This window comes from Neurospora crassa, linkage group III (assembly GCF_000182925.2).
Source record: "Neurospora crassa OR74A linkage group III, whole genome shotgun sequence".
Lineage (NCBI taxonomy): Eukaryota > Fungi > Ascomycota > Sordariomycetes > Sordariales > Sordariaceae > Neurospora > Neurospora crassa.
Genome location: NC_026503.1, coordinates 1,838,033 through 1,851,331, shown reverse-complemented (window position 1 = coordinate 1,851,331; position 13,299 = coordinate 1,838,033). Strand labels below are relative to the sequence as shown.

General features: G+C 51.5%; 3 protein-coding genes across 4 annotated transcripts; 2 read left to right on the top strand and 1 right to left on the bottom strand.

Annotated features, from left to right (window-relative positions):
- Positions 1-52: 52 nt before the first annotated feature.
- NCU06192 (vacuolar protein sorting-associated protein 45) lies at positions 53-2,560 on the top strand. Its single transcript, XM_957911.2, has 2 exons — positions 53-1,525; positions 1,591-2,560. The coding sequence occupies exons 1-2, from the start codon at positions 380-382 to the stop codon at positions 2,215-2,217; spliced, it is 1,773 nt and encodes a 590-aa protein (XP_963004.1). The 5' UTR covers positions 53-379; the 3' UTR covers positions 2,218-2,560.
- NCU06191 lies at positions 2,253-4,714 on the bottom strand. 2 transcript variants are annotated; one of them, XM_011395580.1, is made up of 4 exons: positions 4,377-4,714; positions 3,841-4,175; positions 3,714-3,789; positions 2,253-3,642 (listed from the first exon to the last, which is right to left on the bottom strand). In XM_011395580.1, the coding sequence occupies exons 2-4, from the start codon at positions 4,134-4,136 to the stop codon at positions 2,470-2,472; spliced, it is 1,545 nt and encodes a 514-aa protein (XP_011393882.1). In that variant the 5' UTR covers positions 4,137-4,175; positions 4,377-4,714; the 3' UTR covers positions 2,253-2,469. The 2 variants fall into 2 exon arrangements, with proteins under 2 accessions (XP_011393882.1, XP_011393881.1); XM_011395579.1 differs by lacking the exon at positions 4,377-4,714 and having other exon boundaries at positions 3,841-4,281.
- Positions 4,715-5,337: 623 nt separating this feature from the next.
- On the top strand, positions 5,338-12,389 carry atrx (atrx ortholog; the record flags this gene model as incomplete). The annotated part of the gene is made up of 5 exons (XM_957909.3): positions 5,338-5,504; positions 6,094-6,313; positions 6,378-11,284; positions 11,564-12,027; positions 12,123-12,389. The coding sequence occupies exons 3-5, from the start codon at positions 6,406-6,408 to the stop codon at positions 12,387-12,389; spliced, it is 5,610 nt and encodes a 1,869-aa protein (XP_963002.3). The 5' UTR covers positions 5,338-5,504; positions 6,094-6,313; positions 6,378-6,405.
- Positions 12,390-13,299: the final 910 nt, after the last annotated feature.

Below are 13,299 nucleotides of genomic sequence, written 5' to 3'. Positions count from 1 at the left end.
CACTGCAGCCCCCAGGCATCGCGACTTGCACATGTAACCCTCCCGTGCCTCACCTCCCCCGGTTTCCCCCTCCATCAACCCTGAGCTTGACAACAGCTCGACCTTCTTGTCATCAAAACAACAAAGCTACCATTGAGCACCATCTTATCTTTAACTTTTAATAATTACCTACTCACTGATTCTCTTCACGTGCTCGACCCAAAGTTCGAAGACACCTCGGGCTTGGATCAATACAACATAAGGTGCCAATCCGCTAAAGCCCCATAAGTCATTGGGAGGCTCAGGAGTTCGGGACCAGGAGAGGACTTGTGAAAGCGCAGGACGTGACGCCTAGTAACTCAAAATTGGAAGCTAAAATCACACGGTTGACTCGCCCAGGATGGATCTGATACAGGCAGCATCCGGCTATGTGACCAAGATGGTGACGGTCGGTGAAAACGCCGGGACTGCCGCTACGCCATCAGCCAAGATGAAGATGCTCTTGCTGGACAAAGACACCGTTCCCTGTATCTCAGCTGCCGTCACTGTATCAACCCTTCTCAACCATGAAGTCTACCTTACCGATCGGTTGGACAATGCTAAACGGGAGAAGATGAGACACATGCGCTGTCTCTGCTTCGTCAGGCCACATCCCGACACCATCGGCCTGTTGATCGATGAGCTACGAGACCCCAAATACGGAGAATATCATCTTTACTTCAGCAACATTGTCAAAAAGTCGGCGCTTGAACGGCTAGCAGAAGCCGACGATCACGAGGTTGTTAAGGTAGTGCAGGAATACTTTATGGATTATGTTGTTATCAACACCGACCTGTTCTCACTCAACATGTCCCTACCCATGAATCGGATATGGAGCGGCAATCCCGATACCTGGAATACCGATTCCTTGCAACGGTGTACCGAAGGGGTTATTTCGGTTTTGTTATCTCTCAAGAAGAAACCTTTGATCAGGTACCAGAAGAGCAGCCCTCTGGCTAAGAAGCTCGCATCCGAAGTTCGATACTGCATGACCCAGGAGGACCAGCTATTCGACTTTCGCAAGGTCGACACACCACCCATTCTCTTGATACTGGACAGGCGAGAGGACCCCATCACACCGCTTCTCACACAATGGACATACCAGGCCATGGTACATCACCTGCTTGGCATTCACAATGGGCGAGTCGATCTCAGTGATGTCCCCGAAATCCGTGCCGAGCTGAAGGAGATTGTCCTCTCACAGGATCAAGATCCTTTCTTCCAAAAGAACATGTACCTCAACTTCGGTGACCTAGGTGGCAACATCAAGGAATACGTGTCGCAGTACCAGTCCAAGACCCAGAACAACGCCAACATCGAGTCCATCTCCGACATGAAGCGGTTCATCGAAGAGTACCCCGAGTTCAGGAAGCTCTCCGGAAATGTCAGCAAACACGTAACCTTGGTCTCCGAGCTTAGCAGAAGAGTCGGCGCGCAGAGCCTACTCGAAGTTAGCGAGGTTGAGCAGAGCTTAGCTTGCAACGATAACCATGCTGCCGATCTCAAGGTAAAGCTGAAACCAACCTGCTATCCTCTCATGGCCGTATACTGATCCTCATCCCAACCTCACAGAACATCCAGAGATTAATCCAATCCCCCACCGTAACCCCGGACAACAAAGTAATCCTCGTCGCCCTCTACGCCCTCCGCTACTCCAAATCACCCTCGAGTCAACTGCCCATGCTCGTTGACCTCCTCTCTGCCGCCGGCGGCGTTCCCACCCGTCGCACCGACCGCGTCGCCAAGCTTCTGGCTTACCACTCCTCCCTGCACGCCACCACTGGTGGCTCCGGCAGTGGCGTAGGTGGTATCGCGGACATTTTCGAGTCCACGGGTATATTTGGCGGCGCCGGCAACCGGTTCAAGGTACTCAAGGGTGTTGAGAACGTGTACACGCAGCATTCGCCCCTACTGGAGACAACGCTGCAGAACCTGGTCAAGGGCAAGCTGAGGGAGCAGCAGTATCCGTTTGTGGACGGCGGGGGTTCGACGAGGGATAAGCCCCAGGATATCATCGTGTTCATCATTGGGGGAGCGACCTACGAGGAGGCAAAGATGGTGGCGGAGATCAATGCGAGTGTGCCGGGGGTTAGGGTGGTGTTGGGCGGTACGACGGTGCATAATGCGCAGAGTTTCCTGGAGGAGGTGGAGGATGCTGTTGGGGGGTGGCCGGAACAGGTGGCGCAGGGGAGGAGGTAGGACACAGGGTGAGGAGAAACAAACAAAAGGAAAGGCGGTAATTTGCGGAAGGGGAGCGAGGCAGGATCTTATCATTATGACCTCGGTGGGATACTTGGTGCTGGAAAAGAACTCTAGATACAGGCACCTTTAAACGTGCTTCGATGACTTACTTGCCTCTATTCCTCTAGCCACCCATCCATTTGTACGTCATCATCACCCATCGCCACTTTATATCCAAGCAGACAGCCCTTTTCTTCCTCATCCCTCAACTTAGACAAGAGTAACACTATCCATACACCCATAACCCGCTGCCACGCCTCCCTCCTCACTCTTGTCCCCCTTCGTCCTCAACAAATACCCGGCCTCCTCATTGAACTTGATCTCCCCACTGCTTTGATCCCACAGACAAGTACCATAAACGCCCAATTCGCAAATGACGCCCCCCACTTCTACCTTGCCGTTCCTGAGAATACTGTTCGCCAGCGCAGGCGGCTCGATGATCTCCATGAGAATAAACGAGTTCCAGTGTTCCTCGGGGATTTTGGCCAGTTGCTCGGGGATCGCCGACCGATAGAAGTTGTTGCCTCCGCCCTCGCGCTGCGGCTTCATCACGTATTTCTGGCATTGAGTGGGGGAAGTGGCGAGGGAGCGGGCGTGCAGGCCGGAAGAAGAGGTATCGAGAGGGTAGATATTTGTAAAGGTCTTGAGGAGACGCTGGGTCTTCTCCGCGGTGGGAGGCATGAACTTGGCCAGCGCGGAGGGGACCGAGTTGGAGTTGCTTTCCTCCGGGGTGGCCAGGACTTGCTGTACTTTCTTCATGCCCGCCAGCTGCGTGAGAACCGTAGGACAGCAGACGGCGTTGGATCGCTCGATCTGGTAGCGCGCCTCCCACGCTTCTTGGTCTGGGTAGTCACCGGGGCCGTAACCGGCACGGAGGTAGACGACGGCTACTTCGAAGACCAGGGAAGGGTTGCTGGGGAGAGTGTAGAGGAGCTGGCGCGTGGGGGTAGAGGCGAGGGTGGTGTGGGTGAGGATGTCGGAGAAAGGGAGGCGGAAGACGGGGACTTTGTTAGGGCCGGATGAGGTGAGGGCGTATTCAAGGTGACGCTGGTCAAAGACGTTGCGCTCACCGGTCTGGGTGAGGAAGAGGACGCACGTGGGATGGCCGAGAGTGGAAGGGCCGTAGGCGTCGAAGGCGGCGCGGAGACCGGCGGCGAGACCGGCGGCGGAGTCGTTGGATGGAAGGTCGAGGTTCGAGGCGGAGGAGGAAGAAGAGAGGAGAGGGTACTCGTGCTGAGCGAGGTGTTTGTGCAGGAGAGAGGTCTGAGTGGACAGGCCGCCGAAGGAGGAGGCGATGGTGTTGAATTCGACTTGCTTGATTTGCAGGGAGGCGTCGTCTTGGTGCACCATGTAGTCGGAGCGGAAGAGGCCTAAAGCGAGGTTCTGTCGGTGATGGGTGATTAGCATGAACTTGATTCAAAGGTTGAGGCTCCTATAATGTTGTAGCTGCTTACTTGGACATAGCCTTCCTTCTTCACACGGAGGTGGACGTTCCATAAGTTGGCAATGAACTCGTCGCCGCCAGCAACCCTTGAGGCTTGTCAGTGAAAATGAAAATTCTCTACTGTCGATGAAACGTACTCCTTGACCATCTCTGTGAGGAACTCCTCATCCTGGCTAATGAGAGCATACAGCTCGTTGTATGTAGTCTGAATAGCCTTTGCCTCCTCAAAGCAGCTCTTGGGGAAGGGGCTGGGAAAGAGGGTAACGGGCGCACTTGTGGCGAGGATGCCTTCGGTGTCGTTACCGGCGATGGCAGGTGGTGGGCGAACAGTGAGGCCATGGGCTACAGTCCAGTCCTTGACGACTTGCACAAGTCGTTCTTTTTCGGCATCTTGGAGAAGGGGAGGGTATGAACCCTGAGTAATGGAAGACATTGTGGTTCTTTTTTTCTTTTTTTTTTCTTTTTTAATAATCTGGGATGTTGTTAGTTGAAATACTTGGTGTAGATAAATTGAGGGGTCACTGATGAGTGAAGAAACTAGAGTGAATGGCATCGTTTTCGAGGGTGGTTGTGAAGAACAACTTCCTCGAGCTGTTGTGTGCCGAGCTAAGGTGTGCTCGTAGAACTCGACATCTTCGGGAGCGTCCACGAGATTGGACATGTCAAGACTTACGTTGTCTGCGAGTTTACACCAGCTGGGATGCAAAGGATGCTGCAGTGAAGATGGGATGGATGATGGATGAAGCCGTCTGCAGAGGTCAGGATTGGTGCTAAAGCGAGTCTCAAGTGGAAGTACTGCGTATACTATGGAATGGTGGGGCGCTGTCACTGCCAAATGTCACGGAACTGCGGGTTCAGTGTCGAGACGCAGGAACATGCGGCGTAAAAGTTGTTTGTTCTCTTGACACTTTGGCCGACTGGCTGAATGTGATGCGTCCTTTCAGATGGAACGTATTTAATCATGTCTTGAAATTCGGTTCTGCCCGTCAAGATGAATTTGTAAGCTTCTAGAGGTATCTTTTCTTGACATGGGATGGTTGTTACAAACGTACCTGCCACAGATACTCCATTCCATTACCTACCTACCATAGGTAGAATACGGGCAGTTGCACTCCTCTCCACTGCTGCAGCCTGGACCTCTGGTACCCCTCATTCAGTGCAGGAGATGCCGATTTGGCAGGTACCACTGGGAATAATTCTCTACATGAGATGTAGAGGTATCTTACTAGTATTTTACCAGGCACCATACGGATTTCTTACCTACCTACGCCATATTACCTCTAGGCCTCAGCATCAGAAACAGCTGACTCGAATGTTGCTCGAAATACTGTATTCGAAAATGGATAGGCGCAACTGTCCATTTGAAAATGCGAGGATAAGACGAAGAGTGAGTTCGCCTTATACATGAGTACGTCCGACTCGCTCACATTCTGCTTTGTGTAATTAACATTTTGCTGTATGTAGTACACAATCGTTACACAAACTATTGAAATTGTGCCAGCCACCTATGTACTATACTGAGTAGTGTAGTATTGCCCAACAGATAACGTGACTTCGCGTTCCGCGTGTCTGAAACCTCAGCAACGATGACCGCCCGAGCGAGGAGACTCCCAAGGTTCCCCGCCGTCCCGTCCCGTCTGGCAAGACCCGTCGGCCAGACTTTATCCGCACATCACCGCAACTTCGACTTTGTATAACGCATCCGGCCATCGATGCCATCAGCCGCGCCCAAGCTGCTTCAAGGCGAGGCATCTGACTGTGTAAGACGAGGATTATCAGCAGATGCTCTCAACCCCGGCGGGTAAGTTTTTATTTTTTGAAAATGTTCATCGCGGTCACATCAATCCGCCTTGGATTGTTTAGGTCAAGGAAACCTAACCCCCGTCCATTTCCCCGATCCACCTTCACCTTGTTCTCAATGACCGCGACACCGAGCAGCTGAGGCAGTCAACAGCAGCCGCTATTGCGTGTCGCAATTTTACATTTCATCCCAATCGAACATCGCATCAAACATCGCCTTGATTCACGGCCCCCATTGTCATAGCCAACGGCAGGTCTTCCTCCTGGGCCAAATGACGTCCGTTTGAGTTTCTGTTTCATCCAGACTCTATCCCCGCCCTCTCTCCCCCCCACCACGACCAGGAACATCTCACTTATTACAATGTAATAAACTGCAAACTCGGTCTCAAAGTTCGATTTAGCGCTCGAATCCTCGGTTTGCTCAGGGCACCTCCAGTCAGGAACGCTTCACGGCTCATTTTGTCACAGGTTTCTGCATTCCCCACAATAAATATCTATATACTCTTTCGTTTGCTTTTCTTCATCATCATCATTCCCATCATCATCTTGCCCCTCCGCGGAAGTGATCAGGATCTTAACGCCTTGAGCAGACACCCAAGAATATCTCTCCATACGCGCCTTCGAATGACGAAATCGGTTGCTAAATGCCAACATTAGGACCAATCTCAAAATCGCCATGAGCCGACTCAGTTAACGATACTAAATTGCAAATTTCTCAGTCTTTCATCAAGCGGCAGCATAATTATCAACCCCCAAAGCAAAGGAGTAAATATCTCCGTCATTGATCCAACACAGATTGCTTTCACACTTGTAATGCTCTCCTTTCTACTCGTATAGGCATTCTTGGTGTGATACTAATGACCGCCTCTATCAGCATCAGAAACTCGTTTAGCGCCTACGCAATGGCCGAACTCAACGAAAATGAACCTTTCCACTGGGATGTCGAGCGGGTGGTCAAAGAGCTATGCACCCCGGAGCGTACATGGGATGCGCCTGCTCCGCATAAGCTGCCCGACCCCGAACGCCTTGCATTTAAGCTGCGCGAACTCGACATCGATGGAGAGACACTCTTGATGTACCCAGACGAATACGGTTGGCCTACGTTTTGGGAAATGCTAGGCATAAAAAAACTTGCCCACCATTTATCCATCGGAAAAGCCATCAAACAGTTTAGGGAGACTAGTACTCTTTACTATCGACAAAGGAGGGATATCGACCTTCCGAAAGGTCTGCTGAGTACGACTCCGGCCATCAAGCCGGATCCTCTGGATCCCTCTGAGCCGACACCTCCTCTTGTCGATAATTCCATCCCAGAGCCAACTGCCGCGGCGATCGATGGCCCGGTCTCTGAGCCAAGTCCTGCGGGAGTCGGCAATGCAGCTACGGATGCAAGTCCTGCTATAGTCAACAACACAGCTGTGGAAGCGAACTCTGTTATGCTCAATGATGCCGCTTCCGAGCCAACTCCTGGTGTGGTCAGCGCTCCCGCTTCTGAGACTGCTCCTGTCATGACAGGTTCTGCTGCCGTCGCGCCGACGCCGATGGAGGGTGTCATAAGTCAGCACGCCGCCCCTGCAGAGCAAGCGCAGGATGTTCAAATGTCCGGTATTCCTGACCGGTCACCAGAATCACCAGAGAAGCGCGCTTTAGGCAACGGCCTTCGGCAAGATACCGAGGAGGTCTCGAGGGACCCGGAGCGCCCTCTTAAAAAGAGGAGGATCGCTCCCACCATTGTATCGACAGTTGCCCCAGCTCAAGCGAGGTCATTTATCCCCACAGAAGGTGACATGTTCTACCACCCTTTGCTCGATATTCCATCCTCTCAGACTGGAGCCTCTCAGACTGGAGCCTCTCAGACTGGAGCCTCTCAGACTGGAGCTTCTTTCCGTTCAGCTACCCTTCCAACGAGCACCTTTCTTTCCGATGCCAATTTTGATCGGTTTTTGGACGTCGATGACTCAAAATTCAGTTATCTTGGGTCTTCCGCCTTGCGCTCCGAGGACATAGCAAGTCTCCCGTACAACTTTGAGTCTGATGACGACGGCGACGACAAAGAGGCTAGTGAGGAGTTCACTTGGGTCAGGTCTGGTGCGGTACCACCAGCGCGCGCCCTACAAGTGGCTCGGGTAATGAGAAAATTCTTCCGTAAACGCAGCCCTTTTGTGAATGAGGACGAGGAGGTCGTCTTGGACTTTGGAGAGGACGATGACGGCATGTCGGTGGATTCAGAAACATACCGAGAGTATGAACAGGAGGAGCAAGAACGGAAAGCTCACCAAAGCATGCACGGGTCTACACAGCTCAGTGAAGTGCAGGCTGAGGAGGCCATAGAAGATGCTATCCAGAGACTTGAAGTCAGCTGGGAAAAGATCAAGAAGCCCAAATTTGAAAGACGTGCCTGGAAGATATGGCAAGACGCCCGGCGAAACCGTACCCGTCTAAGCCTCATTACCTTCGCGAAAAACCAGCTCAGAAGCCTCGAAGTCCGACTTGAAAATATGGAAAAAGAGCTTTTGATTCAAAAATGGTTTAAAGAGGACAAGATCGAGGCCAAGGTTGAAGGGTTTTTGGAGGAGAGTGTCTACGACAGAAAATACCAAACTTGGCTCCTTAACTTGCTCGAGAACCCTCATGAGCCGCCCAAGCCTTCGACGCTTCCCAGGCTAAAGCCGGAACCCAAGAAAGAGAGAGAGACACTCGCAAGCGACGAAGAACTCTTAACGAGCGATTCTGAAGAAGAGGACCAGTTTATCGAGGACGATCTTTCGCCAGTAGATCAGATGGTCATTGATCCAAAGGAAACTATTCCATCTATCCGACCTAGCACGCCTGTCCGCCCCTTGAACCCATCGACAGAAGAGAATTCAACAAACCAAATACCGGAAGAAGAAGCAGAAAAAGAAGAAGATACTACTGCTCGACCCTCTGCGGTCGATGATGAGACAGGGACAGTGAATAAGGTTGAGCCAACAACACCTCAACGCATAATTCATACAATCCCAGCAGAACCTATCGAAATTTTGTCCTCACCATCCGACGTGGACCAGCTTGCCAACGTTCCTCCTCTCACTGATGTTGATACCATCGGCAAACTTGGAACGCAGTTCTGGGCAAAGCACAGGGACGGCGAACGGCTTGTGATTGCTGCTCTGTGGAGCTGGTCACCTTTGCGGCAGTCGGAGATTTTTGATACCATTCAAGATCGCGGAGACAAAGAGACATGGAAGGAGCATATTCAACCACTCATTGACCGAGCCGCTACCGGGATCTCTAGGATCGATGTCGACCCGGACTCGATCAGCCTCATTCTGGCCCTTTTGTTTCTCACATATTCTGACTTTAGCGAAGGACGACTCAAGATTAGATCGACTACCCTTCGTTGCGTTACCTGCCAAAAGCTCCACCGGGAATATCTGCGGTTTGGAGAGTTTTTCAACTTTTTGCAGAATTGCATTCGCTATTTTCGATCCGAGCCCAAATCACCCACTCCAATGGAGATGACCTCCGCTGAATCCCCGGAGGCAACTCAAGATATACCTATGGATATCACAAGCGAGTCTGAGCATATGGATACAGACTTGGAGGAGCTGTCCTCCCAGTTCCCTCTGTCATCTGCGAAGAAAGGCCGACGACCCAAACATGACGAAAAGGCCAAAAAGCTCCGAGTCGATTCCAAGGCATTGTTGAAACAAATGGACGAACGCCGTAAGCTGTTGCGGGCGAAACTTGCCGAAACTGGATCAGTACCGAGTGACAAGTCACGTCTCATCATCAACGAAACCAAAGAATCCGACGACCTTCCTTTGATCTACGTTCATGAGGAGATTGGAGGGAGAATTAAGGACCATCAGATAGACGGTGTCCGCTTCATGTGGGACCAGATCGTGGTTGAGTCAAACTCACGCCAGGGGTGCTTACTTGCCCACACCATGGGTTTAGGCAAGACGATGCAAGTTATCACCTTGCTGGTTGCCATTGCTGAGGCATCTCAATCCGACGACCCTCGGGTAGTTGCCCAGATCCCCAAGGACCTTCGGGTTGGTAGACCCTTGATTCTCTGCCCTTCTGGTTTGGTTGAAAATTGGATCGACGAAATCTGTAAATGGGCGCCAAAAGACATCTTGGGGACTATCACCAAGATTGACGCGTCGACGGTGCCACCCAGCGAGCGGGTTCTGCTCATCAAAGAATGGGCGCGGTCTCGAGGCGTACTAGTCATGGGCTACGAATTGTTCAGGTCTCTAGTCTCAGGAAACGAAGACAACGTGGCTGAACTGCTACACAGTTCTCCATCGATTGTGATCTGCGACGAGGCTCATCGGTTCAAGAATAAGACTTCCAAGTTGTACGCTGTAGTCCAAGACTTCCACACCATGAGCCGTATTGCCACGACGGGATCACCCTTGACCAGGAACGTAATGGATTACTATTCCATGATCAACTGGGTAGCTCCCAACTACCTGAGTGATGTGGGAGAGTTTAACCAGAAATACGCCGAACCTATCAGCTTGGGTCTACATGCCGACAGCACCGACGCGCAAAAGAGGCTCGCCAGAGAACGCCTGCAAATTCTCAAGGCCATTGTCGCGCCGAAGGTGAATAGGAAGGACATTCAAGTCCTGGTCGACGAGCTTCCGCAGAAAAGGGAGTTCATCCTCACCATCCAGATGACCAAGGTTCAGCGAGATGCTTACCAAGAATATCTGGAGACTGCACAGCGGAACAAGGGAAATGACCTTTATCGCACCGCCTGCGTTTGGGGTCTCATCGCCTCTCTAAAGCTGCTCTTGGCGCATCCCAAAATCTTCAGAAGCAAGATGGAGGAACGCTTAAGTACCAATCCAGCATTGGTCAAGGGCAAACAGCGGATAACAAACGATGAAGACCCAGAGAGCGATGAAGTTGATGAACCACTGGATTTGTCGCGGGACACGCTAAGGAATGTTCTCGCCAAGGTGTCGATCAGGGGCATCGACGACATTGTGCATTCTACCAAAGTCACTGTGCTCTTGCAAATCCTTAAGGAGTGCAAACAGATCGGCGACAAGGTACTTGTCTTTTCTCAAAGCATCCCAACCTTGAACTTTCTGCAGGATCTGTTCAAGCTGAAGAAGATCAATTACAGAAAATTAGATGGAAAGACACCGGTCAGTCAACGCCAGGCTGCTGTCAAGGAGTTCAATGCGGTTGATTCACTCGATGTCTATCTGATTTCTACCAGGGCTGGTGGTGTTGGTCTCAACATTCCTGGGGCCAATCGCGTAGTCCTCTTTGACTTTGGCTTCACTCCCGCGGAAGAGCAGCAGGCTGTCGGTAGAGCATATCGGATTGGCCAAGAGAAGAAGGTGTTTGTTTATCATCTTAAGGTCGGCGGTACCTACGAGACCGCCATTCACAATCTGGCAATCTTCAAGAGGCAGTTATCGGAGCGGGTTGTGGATAAGAAGAAGCCAATCCCCACTTCAACCAGGATGAGAGAGTACTTCATTACACCCCCTGAGAACCTGGAGCAAAAGGATCTGTCAGCTGTGAAGGGCCTTGATCCAGCAGTCTTGGATAAGGTCCTTGCATCCGCCGAGTGCGGCAGTATCATCCGCGAAATCGATTCAACCGAGACTTTCGAAAGGGAGGAAGTGTATGAGTTCACTGCAGAGCAACACCGAGAGTTGAACAAGCAGATTGAGCTGGAAGAGCTTCGAATCAACAACCCTGAGGAGTACTACAAGCGGCAGATGCCAACAGGCTCGGGATTTGCGCTGCCATCCCTTCCACCCAATCTTGGTATGCCAATATCTACGGGCGGTGAGTCCCCGTCCGCGCTGCTCAAACACGCACAACAAAACACAAATCACCAACGTCAGCTAATCCGAATTCTAGTCCCACTCCACCTCAGAGACAAACATAACCCAACAGCACCTGGCTCAGCTCCTGGTATCCCCCCCTCTGCTGCGAACAACATTTCTGCAAGCACCCAAGCGGGTGCACCAATTCCACGAGTAGCTTCAACCGTCATAGCGAGCCAAACAGTTGCGTCATCACCAAGCCCGGCTAACGGTCAAGTGGCCGCGTTGAATCCCATTCTCGGAACCAATACGCACTACAAGGTGGCCGAAGCTGCGAGAAAGCCCGCTACCCTCAAAGCGCCTGAAATTATCCCCAAACCAAGGAAACCGGAGGATACTACCCCAAAACTTCTCGAGGCTCTCGGCGAAGTACATAGAAAGCTTCGGGATGAGGGTTATGACATGTCCATCCATCCGCAAGATCTGGTTATGCAGATCAATTCGGAATGTGATCGCCAGGATATGGCCGCAGGAACGCTCCCTAGAATGGATAAACTGCGAAGCTTGTGCAAAGCGGTCACAGAGAGTACCAGGTTTGGAGAGGCTTTGCTCGCAGGATACCTCACGCCGAATGAGGCAGTAGCTATGGGCATGGCTCAGATGAAGGCCAAGATCGCCGAATTTCAAACCATGACAGACGACTGCTTTAAACAAGAGTTGTGGGCGCGTCACAAAGCCAGCGTAGGCACACCACCACTACCAACACTCCGCCCCGCATCAAGTGGAAGCCGAAGAAGTAACCAGCAACATAACTGACAAATGAAACAACCCAACAGCACGCCTCGAAATCGACGGCCGACGTGACAGTCAAAACCGAGACAACAAAAATGCGACCACCTCTTGCGGAATCTGATGCTATAGACGGTATAGCAAGAAGCAGCAGCACCAGCACGACCACCAAGGCCACTCCTAGCCGAACGTTGACGGAAGAGATCGAACGGAAGAAGAAGAAGAAGAAGAAAAAGGAGGAAAGGAAAAAGCACAAGAGGAGACTTCAACCGGGTGGCACGGCCGACATGCCCCTAGTGATTGATGACGACTGAAAGTATCGTTTACCCATTTTCCTAGAGTCGATAACCCCTCTATTTTCCGTTCTGCTGTCTATCGCCCTCTTGAGATACCCTGTCTTTTTTTTTCCATTTACTTTCAGTCATAGCTTTGGCGTTCCGGTAACAACGAGCAAGGATATTATCAGCGGTGGGAAGAAGGACGATGGAGGCAAACATCAGCAGATTGAGGACTCTGTCGGTACGGCTCAGGGTTGGACAGGTATTGCGTTATGAGGAGGATGGTATGATTATGATTACCAGCAGTATTCTATATAAAGTGCATGAGGCATCTAAAGGAGCGAGCATTTTGTGGATTTTGATTTCACTTGGCGATGATTCAGTCGGCATGGGGACAGGGCAACATGGCGCTTTTAGGAAGGAGATACCCTCAGTGACTACACCTAGACGGAGATGCATGGCTTACTTTTAGTATATACTGCGTACAGATGGTATGTCGATCCCGCAACCAGACATGGTTCACAAACCCCGTCCCCGGATTATGACGTTGAACAAAGTGACTCTTGAAGGCAATTACCCCATACAGTACATGCCCTATCGAAACGAAATGGATGATTTCATTACGTGCAAACCGCATCGCAATGGTAGCTTAGATGTACATAACAGAAGACAGGTGGTTGGCAATGACTGACCGACTGGATGATGAGAGGCAAAGGACGGCGGTTGAGGTGCCAAAGGTACGTCTACGATGTACTTACATTTCTGTACGGCGCTGTACGGAGGCATTCTGGACCCCGCTGCCGCGTGGAGCACCTTTGGGCTAGCTGGGCCCGGCCGGTCATCGCTGCAGAAAGGTTCCAGCCAATCAGAATGAGGCTATTAGTGAAGAATCGCATTTGAAACCCAAAAAGTAGTCCGGGGCATCCGATTGCCGAGACGATTCCGA

Coding starts and splice junctions, on each gene's coding strand:
- NCU06192 (XM_957911.2), top strand. CDS start 380: ATGGATCTGATACAGGCAGCATCCGGCTATGTGACCAAGATGGTGACG. Junction 1,526..1,590: donor ACCATGCTGCCGATCTCAAG/GTAAAGCTGAAA, acceptor CCAACCTCACAG/AACATCCAGAGATTAATCCA.
- NCU06191 (XM_011395579.1), bottom strand. CDS start 4,256: ATGCCATTCACTCTAGTTTCTTCACTCATCAGTGACCCCTCAATTTAT. Junction 3,790..3,840: donor CTCACAGAGATGGTCAAGGA/GTACGTTTCATC, acceptor ACAAGCCTCAAG/GGTTGCTGGCGGCGACGAGT. Junction 3,643..3,713: donor AGAAGGAAGGCTATGTCCAA/GTAAGCAGCTAC, acceptor CATCACCGACAG/AACCTCGCTTTAGGCCTCTT.